The sequence below is a fragment of the Phocoena phocoena genome, chromosome 3 (genome assembly GCF_963924675.1).
Source record: "Phocoena phocoena chromosome 3, mPhoPho1.1, whole genome shotgun sequence".
Classification (NCBI taxonomy): Eukaryota; Metazoa; Chordata; class Mammalia; order Artiodactyla; family Phocoenidae; genus Phocoena; species Phocoena phocoena.
The window spans coordinates 156679980-156695129 of record NC_089221.1 but is presented as its reverse complement, the minus strand read 5'-3'; the positions used below and the strand labels follow the sequence as shown (position 1 = coordinate 156695129).

Below are 15150 nucleotides of genomic sequence, written 5' to 3'. Positions count from 1 at the left end.
CACCATTTTACATTGTCACCAGCAATTCACAAGGATTCAATTTCAACAAGTCCTCACCAACACTTGTTTTTTTCTGTATTATTTTGTTTTTGTCTTTGTTTGTTTGTTTTGATAGCAGCTATCCTAATGGGTGTAAAGTGATAGCTCATTGTGGGTTTGATTTGCATTTCCCTAATGGTTAGTAATGTGTATTGTTATCTTTTATCGATACATAACAACCTATTTTGTCCAACTTAACTATTTTTACTTTGAAATATATTTGTCTTTGTAACATTGTGATCCCAGATTTCTTTTTCATATTATTTTTCCGGTTATATCTTAATTCATCTCTTTATTTTCTACCTTAAGGTACCCTTTGATTTTAGGTCTGTTTTCGTAAACCGTAATGGTGGATATTTTAAAAAGCATTCATTCAACACTTATTGAATACGTATTATTTGGTATGTACAGTGCCAGACAATGAGGATGCAGTTGTAAAGAAGGGAAGTACAGTCAATACTGGAAGACAAGCTTTACAATTTAAAGGAACCCTTTTAAAAGAAGTAATGAGTGTCATGAAAAGGGCAATACTAGGTCTATGTTTTTGTTTTTACCCAGTGTGTCAGTTCAAAAATGTATCTTTTATCATAGGCTACAAAATTTAGACAATTTTTTTAATTCAAAAATTTGTTAGATTCTAAGTTTTCTCAATAACCAATAAGGAGCAGCAAACTTCTAGTCGTCCACATTTTCTATTACATATTCACTTTTCCCTCCTACTATCATTGTCATCATAATTATGAATAAAAAGGGTGCGCCAGAGGACATGTGGTTACAGCAGAGGCTCCAACTTCCTCTGCCTTCTAGCAAGACTGCTTTTTCTAGCAAGACTCTAGCCTTCCCACCGTTGGCCCTTCTCGTACCCCGTAGAGTGCCGTAGAGTGCAGACGTCTGGGAAGTATAGTTCGAAAGGAAAAGCTCTGCGGTTCTCCTTTGCGCACGCGCATTTTTGTCCGGCGGCCTGGCGGCGGCGGCGACAACAAATATCCCTGCGCTAGGTGTTCCCCTTGCCTGCAGTAAGGGCCGCAGCTTCGAGTCCCCGTCCTGGCGAGCCCAGGTACAGACTGCCGGTGAGAGTGGGCCCGGGGTGTGCGCCTCCTACGGCGGGGCCAGGACAGAAGGCCAGCGCGGCGCGAGCCCCAGCTCTGGGCGTGCCAGCCCAGGCGGCCTTGGCAGGTGAACGCAGCCCGAGGAGGGGGCGTTGCCCGGGGAGGTCTACCCGCCCGACAGCTGGGCCTATGCCTGGGGCAAGACTCCTGGAGAAACGGCACTCGAAAAGAGATTGCAGCAAGCTGTGCCTTGTTTTCAGGGTTCGTGAACCCTGGGGCGGTTTTCACCTTTTTCCGTTGGTTGGTTTTTTCCCCCCTAGAGTTTAAACTTTATGTTTATCCGTTTTTGCCAACCTTGTTTTTTGACATTGTTCTAGAGTGAATCCTAAGTGATTTAACTGTTTACTCGTTTGTTTAGAGTAATTTTGTATGCTTGCAGAGTTACTTCCGTTTTCTCTAAATTTTAAATTCATTTCTAGCCAACGAAGCTATTTCTTCTAAGTCTTGTATTTTTGGGGGTGTGGGAGTAGGGAAGGTGGTTAGGTAATGTTTCCTTTTACGTTTAAGGAGCTTTGATAACTCTTTCTTCGAAAGGAAACAGTTTCCAAAAACACAGCTAATTTTTGGTTGACTATTTCTGAAAAGGACATCAATTCTTAAAATGACTTTTGAAGAATTATTATATCATAATTACTATAGCTCAAAGTACCTAAATGCAGGTGTGTGGAATATTTATGTCATTTCTCTATGATTAAACATTTCTGTGAGCCCGGTGTGACTGCCCTTTACACTGTTAATGCATATCAGATAGTTCTAAGCCCTTAGTTTGATTCCTCTTTATTCATAAACCACTGGCTGAAAGGTAGCAGGCCCAGTGACTGGCAGTCTTCTTACTGCCCGCTCCTGGTTTTGGTGATCAAGCATAGGGCCCCTCCCACTCAGGAATGCCTAGGCTTCCAGGTTCCTTCTGGTTTCCTTCTGCAAGGTGCTCAGTGCGTGGAGACTTCTTAACCTAGCCTAACCCTGATGAGGACGGGAGTGCAGATAGGATGGAGAGACCTCACAGTTTCTTTCAACGTTTCAGGTGCCTTCTCCAAGAGGAGCAGCAGGAGGGAGACATGGCCACAAGATTGCTGCCAGCCCAGGCTCTGGTATGTGAAGGCTTCTTTCTTGAACTACCTTCTGGGTTCAGAGGTGGGGAACATGCTTCATCCATTGTTGAGCTTTTCTAGGTAATGAAGCGCACTGAGGGACTAGAAGGCCTGGTAGTTGAGGAACTTCAGAAAGAAGGTGTTTCCCTTGCTGCAGGGCCAGTCTCATTTTGAATTTTCTACGTAAGTTAGTGCTTGTTGACTAGGAAATGAATGGGCCCACAGGCCCCATGCCAGTGCCACACCCAGAGCTTTGTGTGGGATCCAGGTCTGTTTTGCCTTGGGGAGGGCAGAGACGTGGGGGAGTCAGATCTTTCCATAATGCTAGGAAATCGAAGAGGAAGGTCTCTATCCTCAAGGTATTGAGAACCAGTCTACTCCAGTAATACCTGGTGAGGGTCCAGGTGATTTTCTAAGAAGATCCTAGAAAGAAGACCTCTGAGTCAGCAGGTGTGGTCAGGGATACTCCCTCCTATTGTGCGATTTTGCACATGCAAGCAGGATTAGGCTCGTACAGATGGTGAAAGGAAAAGAAGTCGCAATTTGGGCAGTGGCTTGCGGGGACAGATTCGGGAAGTGAGCCTTCCCTGAAGTGGGAAGCGTCTGGTTCACAGTGATTTTTTTCCCTTCTTTGCCCTTTCACTTGGGGAACTATAATTAAAAACATAATCTCTTCCCAACCCAGGAAACCTTTCCACAAAGGTAGAAGAGAAAGAAAACACTTTTATTATTGAATAAACATTAAGCCAGAATGTAATGTGCATCACAGGCAATCCACTAAAGAGAGTGCAAAGACAGAAAACTCATTCTTATATAGGTAAGTGCTATAACCCAATATCGCAATTTGGAAATTTGTCAGGTGACAAGTTAGGCCCATCTCCTCCCAGGAATTGGGAATGTTGGCGCATTCAAAGAAATGGTTGCCAGGTCCTTGAGGAAACAGTCCTGAGTTGTGAGACTGACAGATGGTTTATTTAGCTATTAAAAAGATTTACATACATTTGGTAAGGACGAAGAAAGAAATTCAGAAAGAAAATGGAGATTGGAGTGGGAGTCTTCTCACTTATTTCCAACAGCCTCTTAGTTTTGTTTTTGCCCTTATCAGTCAGAGAACATCCCTGGCCTTGTGATCTCCTTTCTGGGTTTTGGGGATAAAGAGAAAGTGTGGAAGTATTTCTGCCTCTAGAAATGTGTCCTAAGGAAATAAGCTTTGCACGCTTTTTTGTGATGTGCAGGGATGCTCAATCCAGAATTTTTAGGGTTACAAAAATGGAAACAACCTAAATGCCCACAAGTAGCTTAGTTACCTAAATGCCCACTAGTAGATTAGTTAAGTAAACCATCTAATAATCTGTAAGTAATCTATACAGTGAGATGCTGGGCAGCAAATAAAAAATGTTGTTGGATAAAGTTACCTGTGTAACATTTTATTTTTGTTTAAACTTAGAGCCATATTATCATGTAAAAGTCTGAAAGAACATACAGCAAGAAGTTAATAAACCTTGTTTCTAGTGGTAGAAAGTTAGATTAACATTCCTTTTTCTTTTGCTTATTCCTAATTTGCTTAAAAAAAAGATTCTTAATAATAAAAGAAAGGGGCCACTACTTTAAAAGAGGTGACTTGTGATGCAGTGAAGCGGGAGATGTTACTGAAGGCAAGTTCGTGTCCCTGATGCACAGTGAGGCAAAACTAACCAAAACGTCGGAGTTTGGAGTGGAAAAGGTTTATTGCAGGGCCAAGCACTGAGAAAGGATGGCTTGTGTTAAAAAAAACTTGAACTCCCTGACTGTTTTCGGGGATAAGTTTTTTTAGGGAAAATTTGGGGTGAGGGCTGCAGAGTGTGTGACTTTCTTCTGATTGGTTGGTGGTGAGGTAACAGGGCAGTGTTCCAGGACTCTTGCGCTCAGCCTTAAGTGACATTCTCTACCTGGATGGGGGCCTTAGTTCCTGCAGAAGAACTCAGAGATACATTGTTATGTATGTCCCTTGAGCAGGAACCAGGACCCTACTTTTTGGCTGCACTGTTGTTTCTTGACAACAGAAACAGTTTCCTTTGTTTGTCTGTTCCTTTGTTTCTGCATTCCCTCACTTCCCTGATTAGCAACTGTTTGAATATGCTCTTTGGTGTTCAGGAAGGTCTAGGAAGCTGAAGCCCTTTTTCTACAAACAAGAAATGGGGGACATGGAAAGGCTCTTTGTATACAGGAGGGCCCCACAGGGTCCTGCTTGGTATCAGAGAGAGGTAGAACAAAGACTTCTGGGGTGGGGAGAGAGAGTCCCAACTGCAGCCTTCTCACACGGCTCTTCAAACTGTGGAGCTCACACGCTGGGCCCGCTCCTGGGAAAGCCATGCTTGGGGCATTCTCTGAGCCTCCCTTACTGTGACTGTCAGTGTCCTCTTGCCCGGGACACAGATGGCCCACGGTGATGACAGAATCCAAGCACACCTATTCCTCCTTGAGTGAGTGTACTGGAGGCTCTAAAATCTTCTAAAATCCAATTCTCATGTCTCACCTGTAAAATGAGTTTGGTCTAGGTGATTGTACATGTCCATGTCTAGAGTTCAGTGTTTCTGTCATTCTGATTTTATTTAATTATTTCAAGTGCTTTACCTTGTTTGGCTGCTGTGTTTCATTTTTCTGGGGACACAGTGCATCACTGACAGTAGGTAGATGACAAATATATATGTGATCAGTAATTGAGGGGTGGTAAGGAAGTATTCACCCTGAAATGCTCAGAACCTAGAGTACTGACAGTGTTGCTGCCCAGTCATCCCACAGAGGGTATGGCCCTGGGTGAGCAAGAATGGGTTTCTGTTACAGGAGTCTGTGACATTCAGGGATGTGGCTGTGTTCTTCAGCCGGGATGAGTGGTTGCATCTGGACTCTGCGCAGAGAACCTTGTACCAGGAGGTGATGTTGGAGAACTACAGCACTCTGTTCTCGCTGGGTAAGGACCTTTCCTTGTGATGTAGAATCTGCTGGGGGAGCACCTTGGTGCCCTCTCCAAGGAGGACACTTGGAGGGCATGGCCAGGTTCAGCCCACAGGTGGACTCAGAAAGTAGCGGTTGCTATTGCCCTTGGCTGCCGGGACAAGTCTTGGCTTGGTAGAATTGGTGATGGGCATCTTCTCTGTGCTTTTCCTGTCTTCTGTCCCCTGAACTCTGTCCCTCTGGGTCTCACAGGAGGTTCCAGCTTAGAGGAGTGCACAGCCAGAGCCCTAACTTTCTTCCTGAGACCACCTCCTGGCCATCCTCTGGGAGCCCAATTTTAAACCCTTCTCAGAACAAATCTCTTTCCTCTCAACTGTCCCTCTGCCCCAGACTCTGGGGCTGGATCTGAGTGTCAGACTGGCCACTCATGTCTGCACCATGGATTCATTCTCTTTCTTGCTCATGAACAGGGATTCTGTTTTCCAAACCAAAAGTTATCCTCCAGTTAGAGCAAGGGGAAGACCCCTGGATGGTGGAAAATGGAGTTTCTCAAAGCACATGTCTAGGTGAGTGACAGTAATTGGGAAATGGGTATAGCATTTTCTGACTGCTTGGGCTTTGCTGATCAGTGAGGAGGCTGCACGCAGGAGATATTGATGAAGGCCCTCCTTGATGTACCAGGCCAGGTGAGAAATGCTGGGAAGGGCATATCCTCACTTGACCTTTTTGAGTACTTGGTACAGCAGGTTCAGAGGGAGAGTTGAATTCTTCCAATATGGGTTGCATTTTTGTCATATGTCCTTTGTAATTTGAATGCAGAATATGTAATGCAGTATGTAATGTGTAAAGGTTTGTGATTCATACCTTCCCCCTTTTTTCTTGCTTTTACTGGATTGATTATTTTCTTAAATTATTTTCTTTTTATGGTCTGAACAAACCTTTTATCACTACAGTGCATTTCTCGTTGTCCCATCTTGGGTTTTTGCTTTGACTTATCTGCAACTTTTTACACATTTCAGCTAAAAAAAATACAAAAAGAGAAAAAACAAACAAAAAATGATGCATGTATATTTTGTATTATGCAAGAGAGAGAAAGCAAGGTTAGCAAAGTGGTAACAATTACTGAATTCAGGCAGAAGGTTTGCAGATGTTCAACATGCCTTTTTCCTAATTCTTTTGTGTGAAAAAATTTAAACTAATATTTCCAGACCCTGGCTTCTAGGACATATCTCTCAATCTCTAAAATCCCTGTGGGTTGCTGAATCATAAGCTCTTGCTTTCTGTTCTACTTTGAATATTGTCTTTGTTTCTGACACCAGAGGATGGCTCGCTTTTTGAGTTTTGCTGCTTGTCCAGAATTTATTTCTCTTGATAGCAAGAGGTAGCCTTTCTATGTCAGTTCAGTCTTGTGTTTCTATTCATGAACTCTGTCTTCAGATATTTTCCTTTGGTCTGACTAGAATATTTACTGAGTAATGTTTTCAGAAAGGTTCATGTGTACTGTATTTGTGCATGTCTAATATCAATTCTTTTACCTCTCCTGTGGGAGTTATGTTTGGGATCTAGAATTCTGGCATCAGTTTTTATTCCCAAGAATTGTTCAGACTTTGCTCCACTGTGTTGGGGCACTGAGTATTGTTGATTAAAAGTCCTCTGGAGTTTCTTTCCCCTCTGTTTCCTGTATAGAAAACCTTTTCCCCCTTTTTTGTCTTCTGTCTAGAATATTATAAGATATCCTCTTTGTCTTTGGAATTCAGAAGTTTCATTAAGTTATATCAAGGAGGTTTGACTTTTTTGTTTTTGTTTTTAATATTATTCAGCATTCACGGGGCCCTTTGCTTTGAAGACCCAAGTCTTTTTTCAGTTCAGGGATCTTTTTTCTACCACAAACTAAAATATATTCTGCCATATTCCATGGACAATTGGAGAAGCCTCACTGTAAGAATAACAATATAATAAAATAGAAATTCAATCAGAACTGTAGAAAATAAATGTATCTATTATAAGAACCAGGATGGTAGCCAAGGATGAGTTTCAAATTTGGCTGTGAGCTTTCTAGTTGGCAAAGAAATCATTAGTTTCAAATTGACTGTGTTCTTCTTTTGAAAGCATTAAAAAAAATCAATTATTTTAAATTTGTTTAAGGTGTGCATGGTATTGTAAAAAAAACAGAGGAGTAAAAAAAGGAGATTCACTTGACATTTTACCAACTGTGCTGAGCCATTGTTAATATTTTACTATTTATCTTTTCAGACTGTGAATATTTGTTTGAGTGTATTTGTACATGAGAGAGAAAGACACATGCATGCAGAGAAACAGATTGATTATACATATTGTTCTTGAGTTTGTTTTTAATTATGAATGTCATTCAATTATTTAGCCATCATTGAATAGAGGTCTACTTCATTGAAAGAACTCTAGTGTATTGTTAAGCCATATTTTATTAAACAATCTTCCTTTTGGAAATTTTAGTTTCCCATTTTTCCCTATTAATATTGCTGTCATGGCTATGGAATACAAAAGTAAATATAAGGGGAAGAAGGTCTGAATAATTATAGCACAAAGGTATGAGCATTATGATTAAAAAGATTTCTTGAAAAACTACTCAACTTCATTATAAATCAATGAAATTCAAACTGAAGCATTTTTCTCTTTAATAGGGAATATTACCAAAGGTTAAGAAATACACGTCCAGTGTTTTGCTACTGTTTTGAGCAATAAGCAATATCTTTAGTGGGATTTTGATTGGAAGTCTTTCTGGCTTTATTAAAATCAATCCCAGGCTTAGAAATTTATCTTAAGAAAATAATTCCATAATTGTGCAAAGTTGCAAAGATAGTGTAAAAGAATGTTTGTTATAACATGAGGCATTACTAGGAGTAACTAAAGCTAAATGACTCCAAAGGAGATTTATTAAATATGATATATTCATGTACTGGAATATTATGCAGCCATCAAAACGATGATGTCAGCCTACATTTATGGACACGGAGAGAGTTCATGATTTTTTTTTTAAGTGAAGTGGGGAGGGGGAAGTTTTAACCACTTTAATTTTTTAGGTAAAAATGTTTTCTTTATATACAGAAAAATTTTGGTGAGCTGAATTCCACATATAGCAGTGATTATATTTGCATGATGTGTTTATGGGTGAACTGTATTTTCATTTTTATAGTTTTCTGTATTTTCTTAATTTTTCTTACAATGATTATATATTTCCTTTTTAGTTAAGAAAATGAAAGCTCTTTCATAAGGTACATTCATTCCTTTTGAATCAGTGATCCCACTTCTTGCACTGTATCCTAAGTGATCAAAAAGGTAGACAGAAAATCATTTTCAAAAATGTAGTCTTCTCACAGTATTTCCTATATGGCACCCATCTCCATTGAGTTCCCCAAGCCAAAAGCTAGGTGCCATCATTCTTGAGTCTTCTCACTTATTCTGTACCCCCTATTCACAGGTGAACATACCTGTCATCTCTGCCTTTAAAATATCTCAGTGTGCCTGATTCTGCTACCATGCCAGTGCAGACTGCCATCACCTTCCTCCAGGAAGACTGTGGCAGCCTCCTAATTGGCTGCTCTATACCTGTCTTTGTTCTGTTTTCCTCTGCCCCCAATTACAGCCCATTTGTCACACAACCATCCCCCAGTGATCCTTAGAAGAAATTCCAAACACATTCCTATATCTTACAAGATGCCACATGATGTGGTCCCTGCCCACCTCATTTCCTCCCATTGTAGCACTCTCCCCTAGTTCCCTCTTGCCTAGGCCACACTTGTTCTTTATCTGCAAACACACGAAGCTTACTCCTGCCTTAGTGCCTTTGTAATGGCTCTTCTTTCTAGGTGGAATCATCTTTATACCCATGTTTTTTCATGGCTAGCTCTTGTGTGTTATTTAGATCTCATGTTTAATTTTATTTCCTCACCACCCAGTTTAAAATACCAGGTTGTTCACTTATATTACACATTGCCTTGTTTTTGTATATTTTCTTACAGTTCTCATTACTCCCAATACTTTATTTGGTTACTTGGTTATTGTCAGTGTTGGCTATTAGAATGTAAACCTTGTGAAAATTGGACTCTTATCTGGCACGTTCCCTGTAACCCTGAGTCTTGACCTTTGCATGGTAATACACAGTGGATACTCAGTAGATATTGTCTGAGTGAGTCAGTGAAGTTCATTACAACATTATGCATAGCACTCAAATGAGTCCCAGAACTTCAGTAGCTGAGGTCTGGTGTTTCAAAGAGCCTTTTAAGGGCAGTGCTTCTTCCACTTTTTGTTTATAGCCCCTCTGCAGTTTTCTCTTGGATTTGGCTTGAGTACACTGGTGGCTGACCTGGGAGATGAAGCTGAATAACAGTACAACCTGCTGTACACAGAAATGCTGTATACCCTGCTGACCTCTGCTTTGTTACTAGATCAGGCCTGGCTCTACTGGAAGAGCTGCCCTCTCAGTTCCTCAGCCCACCCACACATAGGTTTCTTCAGACCCTTTCCCACCCAGGCACCTCTTCCATCCTGCTTGTTTCTCTTGCTCTTCTTTTTTCATCCTTTTCTAAGGACTCCCAGGATACATTTGTTAGCCATCCTTGTATATGTTAATGTCATTTTTCTTTATTCTCAGTGCAAGAGAGACTTACATGTTTCATTTATTTTAGGATGGGAGAGCTTGTTTGAAACCACAGTTTCTGAAGAAGAAAATCAGGAAGTAATGAATCAACTCATAGGTGATGGTCCTTTTGACTTCAAGTTGGGAGAAATTTACATAAATGAGGAAAAACTAGAGAATCAGCAAGGCAAAAAGAACAGACCTTTGAGGGGAGTCTTAGTTACCATCAAGAAAACCTGTATGAAGGAGAAGAGCTTTACAGGTATTGACCTTGGGAAAAATCTTGATCTAAAATTATCACTTATTAGAAAACCCAGAATTGTTTCCAGAGGAAGGAAACCCTGTTCACAGCAGTATTCAATTCTATTTAAACAGCTGGGAATCAACACAGTGCGTAAGTGTTACAAGTGTAGTATCTGCGGGAAAATCTTCCTCCACAGTTCTTCTCTGAGTAAACATCAGAGAATCCATACTGGAGAGAAGCTCTATAAATGTAAGGAATGTAGGAAAGCTTTTAGCCAAAGCTCATCTCTAACTCAGCACCTGAGAGTTCATACTGGAGAGAAGCCTTATATATGTAGTGAATGTGGAAAAGCCTTCAGTTTCACTACATCTCTAATTGGACATCAGAGAATGCATACTGGAGAGAGACCCTATAAATGTAATGAATGTGGAAAAACATTTAAAGGTAGTTCATCCCTTAATAATCACCAGCGAATTCATACTGGAGAAAAGCCCTATAAGTGTAATGAATGTGGGAGAGCCTTTAGCCAGTGCTCATCTCTTATTCAGCATCATAGAATTCATACTGGAGAGAAACCGTATGAATGTAGTCAGTGTGGGAAAGCCTTTACTTCAATATCACGGCTAAGTAGACACCATAGAATTCATACTGGAGAGAAACCCTTTAATTGTAATGAGTGTGGAAAAGTATTTAGTTACCACTCAGCTCTTATTATACATCAGAGAATTCACACTGGTGAGAAACCTTATGCCTGTAAAGAATGTGGGAAAGCCTTCAGCCAAAGCTCAGCTCTTATACAACATCAAAGAATTCATACTGGAGAAAAACCTTACAAATGTAATGAATGTGGGAAAGCTTTCTCCTGGATTTCACGGCTTAATATACACAACAGAATCCATACTGGAGAGAAACCATATAACTGTAAGGAATGTGGAAAAGCCTTCAGTTCCCACTCAGCAGTTAATACTCATCGAAAAATTCATACTGGAGAGAAACCTTATAAATGTAATGACTGTGAAAAAGCCTTCAACCAAAGCTCAGCTCTCATTCAGCACCAGAGAATTCATACTGGAGAGAAACCATATAACTGTAAAGTATGTGGGAAAGCCTTTAGACAGAGTTCATCCCTTATGACACATATGAGAATTCATACAGGAGAAAAGCCTTATAAATGTAAAGAATGTGGGAAAGCTTTCAGTCAGAGCTCATCCCTTACAAATCATCAGAGGACTCATACTGGAGAAAAACTATAAGTTAAATGCATGGGGAAAAACCTTCCAACTGAAGTTAATTCCACATGAAATATCAAAGAATTCGTCTTGGGGAGAAAGTCATGAAGATTAGTTAATTGTGAATTAAACTTCAGAATTTAGACCTCATCAAACATCAGAGACTTTATGATGCAGGAAAACCTTAGGAATATTAGGAAAGCTTCTATAAGATGTTGTTTTCATAAATTCTTAAGTTATTACTGACTATAAAATAGAAAATTTGTCAGATCAAAGGGTTAGTATTTTATTTTCTTTCTAGTGATGTATGATAACAGCCACCAGCTTTCACAGGCATCACTGGGAAGCATGTTGATTTATGGAAAAGTGCAGCCATAAAATCCAGACTTCAGATTAATCTAGTATTCTATTTCTTTGAAACTGCATTTGAGTGTTACGCAAGCCAGTTGTACTAAGAAGAATGTATTGGAGAGGAAATGTAAGCAGGTGACCTGGAGCTACCTCACTGTCACTAAAATTTGTTTTTGTAAGAGTTTAAAAGCAACTTCTGTACTTGGTGGTTGTTAAAACTTTTGAGTTATTTCTCCCCTGCTTCCTAAGCCATTCACCTGAAAATAAAATCACTCTGTAAACTGCAGGTGTAAGTCCTGTGAGTTTTCTCCCCAACTATTCCAAACTCTGAATCAGATCTAAAGTCACATGATTTCAAATCATGGAAGGCATGATATTTCACTTGTTTTTCTCATAAGTTGATTACCTTTGCTGTATTAAGCTGAGAATTAGAGGTTGTTTAGATAACTGCTTTTGCAAGTTAATTTACTGATAAATGTTGTTAAAAATCATCTTGCAATGTAGCCATAGGGAGTATGACTCTTGGCTCCCAGGTTGTGCCTGCTTCCTTGAGTTCTCTGGTTACCAGCCACCAGTAAGGCCCAGGAACAACATGGAACTTGGGTTGTCCTCCTAGGAGGTCAAGTGAACAAGATAACTTTCACTCTTACATTCTACCTTCACCTCCATCACGTGATGCTCTCTCCCTCACACACTCTGAGGGCCACTAGACAAAAATTCAGGCTTATCTAAGTTCAGATGCTTTTTCCTCCAAAAAATGGGCTATGTCTTTTAACAAGTTATTTATCCCAGTAAAGCATTTCTAAAATGTGAACAATAATTTGAGCAAGCTAAAAACAAGTCATACTAAAATTGTTGAGCTTCACAGAGGTTCAGAGGTTAACATCCAGTTTTGCCAATTTTATCAGGAGTAGACAAGCAGTTAAGGACAGGAATACTCATTTCATTTTAAAAACTGTTAGTTTTTTTTCTATTTGCCAAGGTGCTAAAACAAAACAAAACAAAAACTCCAAAATGTTATTTCGGATGGAGATTAAGCAAAGCAAAAATCAGTGAATTCAGCTTTGCCTCCTAGGACTAATCAGTCTCATTGTTTCAGACTTGTGAGGAACAAACTCTTCTGGGTCATTTAGTACTCTACCTGCAATGTCTCTTTCCCAACAACCATTCTTTTAAATTCTCTAATTACCTAAGGAAAATTCCTAGGAAACACATAACTTCCCTATCTTAGTTTGGAGTGCTATACCAAAATACCAGAGACTGGGTAGCTTATAAACAACAGAAATTTATTTCTCACGATTATGGCTGGGGAGTCCAAGATCAAGGCACCAGCATGGCTGTATTGTGGTTAACCCTCTTCCTGGTTCATTTCTGGTGACTTCTCACTGTGTCCTCACATGGTGAGGGAGCTGTCAGGGACCTCTTTTATAAGGTCATTGATCTATTCATGAGGGAGGTACCCTCATGATCATCATCACCCAATGCCCCACTTCCTAATACCATCACCTTTGGAGTTGAATTTCAACATGAATTTTGAGGGGACACAAACTTTCAGACAATAGCATTCCCTAAGTATCAATAGTCCTAAAGTCATCAAAAAATTAAATAAAATCACACAAAATATTAAGCCTAGTTATTTTTAAGGCGAGGTCTATCAAACTTGAGTGTAACAGATTAAGTCTTTTGCAGGATCCTTCAGAGGAGATAATCTTTAAGCATGATGATTCTAATATAACCCAGTACCAAAATCAGACAAGGAAAATACAAGACAGAAAAATTGCAGGCCAATATCATCTATCAACAGAAATGTAAAAATCCAAACAAAGCATTAGCAAATGTAAACCAAAGTACCCAAACATAGATAACACATGATAAATACAGAATTTTCATGGGAATGCATGGGTTATTTTAACATTAGGAAACTTACAGATGCTGTGCACTACCTTAATATTAACAGAAGTCCATATGTTCATCTCAATACATGTAGGAAAAAACCCAAGATACTCAGTACTTACTCATGATAAAAACTTTTAGCCAAGCAGCAGTAGAAAGGAACTTTCTAACCAGATAAAAAGGTATTTAACAAAAAACCTGCTGAAAAAAATAATAAAAGGTTAGAAGTATTCATGACGTGATGAGTATGGGGAAAGAATGAACTACCCAATAATGGTCCTAAGAAGCAGAAATGGTTCATGCACATACAAAAAAAAATGGATGCCTACCCTCACCATATCAAGAGTTATATGATTTTGGAAGAATATGTAAGGAATAACTTTATGACCTCAAGATAGGGAAGGATTTTTTTAAACAGGATACAAATAAGCTATATAAAATGTTTATATTATTTGCTCACATTGAAATAAGGAACTTATGCTTATCAAAATGTACCAAAAAAGAAATGAAAAATCAAGACACAAAACAGAAGGAAATCTTTCCACAGCATGCCCAATATGTTTTCTGGAAATTTTGAAAAATTTGTATGGATCAATTAAAAAGAAAAACTTGGGACTTCCCTGGTGGCACAGTGGATAAGACTCCGCACTCCCAATGCAGGGGACCTGGGTTCAATCCCTGTTCAGGGAACTAGATCCCACATGCATGCTTCAACTAAGGAGCTGGTGAGCTGCAACTACGGAGCCTGCCTGCCACAGCTAAGACCCGGCACAACCAAATAAATAGTAAAAAATAAATAACAACAACAAAAAAGAAAAAATAGAAAAAAGTGATCTGAATACATGACTACTTATTTCATAGAAGAGGAAATACAAATTTCCAAAAACATGAAAAGATGCTTAACTTCATTAGTTTAAAAATGTAGATTAGGACCACAGGCATGATTTTAAAGTACACATGAGCAAATATAAGATGTATGACAATACTGAGTTTTGGAATGTATGTGGAATAACTGGCATTCATACTCTGCTAGTGGGAGTATAAATTGATACAGGTCATGACATCTTGCAAAGTTGAACACCTGCTTGTTGTAATACACAGGCACCTATACATGCTACATAAATGTTTGCAGATGAGCACCAAGAATTATGTGTAAAGACATACTGATCATAATAGCAAATATTTGGAAGTAGTCTTCTGAATGTCCATTAGTAGGAGAATGGATACACTTTAGAGTATTAACACGGTAAACAGCAATGAAAATTGATGAACCAAAGCTATATACAAAACTTTGATGAATTGTAAAACATGCTGAATTCTAAAGTCATAGGAAACTACATGTGGTATATCATTTTTTGCAAAATTAAGTTTATACTAAGTGATATGTACATGTGGTGAAGATCATAAAAACAGCAAGTGATTGGATGAGATAGTGTTTTAGTTATTGTTAACCCCCAAAATGCAGAAGACTGCAAATAAGAAAAAACAGTTTGTTTGAGGTCCTAAGAATTGCAACTCGAGAGGCATAGATTCTAGCAGCCACTCAAATATGTTCGTAGGGAAATACAAAATGGCTAGGTTTTATAAAAGCAACAGACAAAAACATCCCAGTAACATTATATACACGTTACTTTTAGAGAACTAC

The 15150-nt window shown here is 39.3% G+C and overlaps 1 protein-coding gene across 1 annotated transcript; it reads left to right on the top strand.

The window, feature by feature from the left end:
* The first annotated feature begins 2206 nt into the window (after positions 1–2206).
* ZNF879 (zinc finger protein 879) lies at positions 2207–11285 on the top strand. The gene is made up of 4 exons (XM_065874895.1): positions 2207–2239; positions 5063–5189; positions 5644–5739; positions 9838–11285. The coding sequence occupies exons 1-4, from the start codon at positions 2207–2209 to the stop codon at positions 11283–11285; spliced, it is 1704 nt and encodes a 567-aa protein (XP_065730967.1).
* The last annotated feature ends 3865 nt before the right edge of the window (positions 11286–15150 follow it).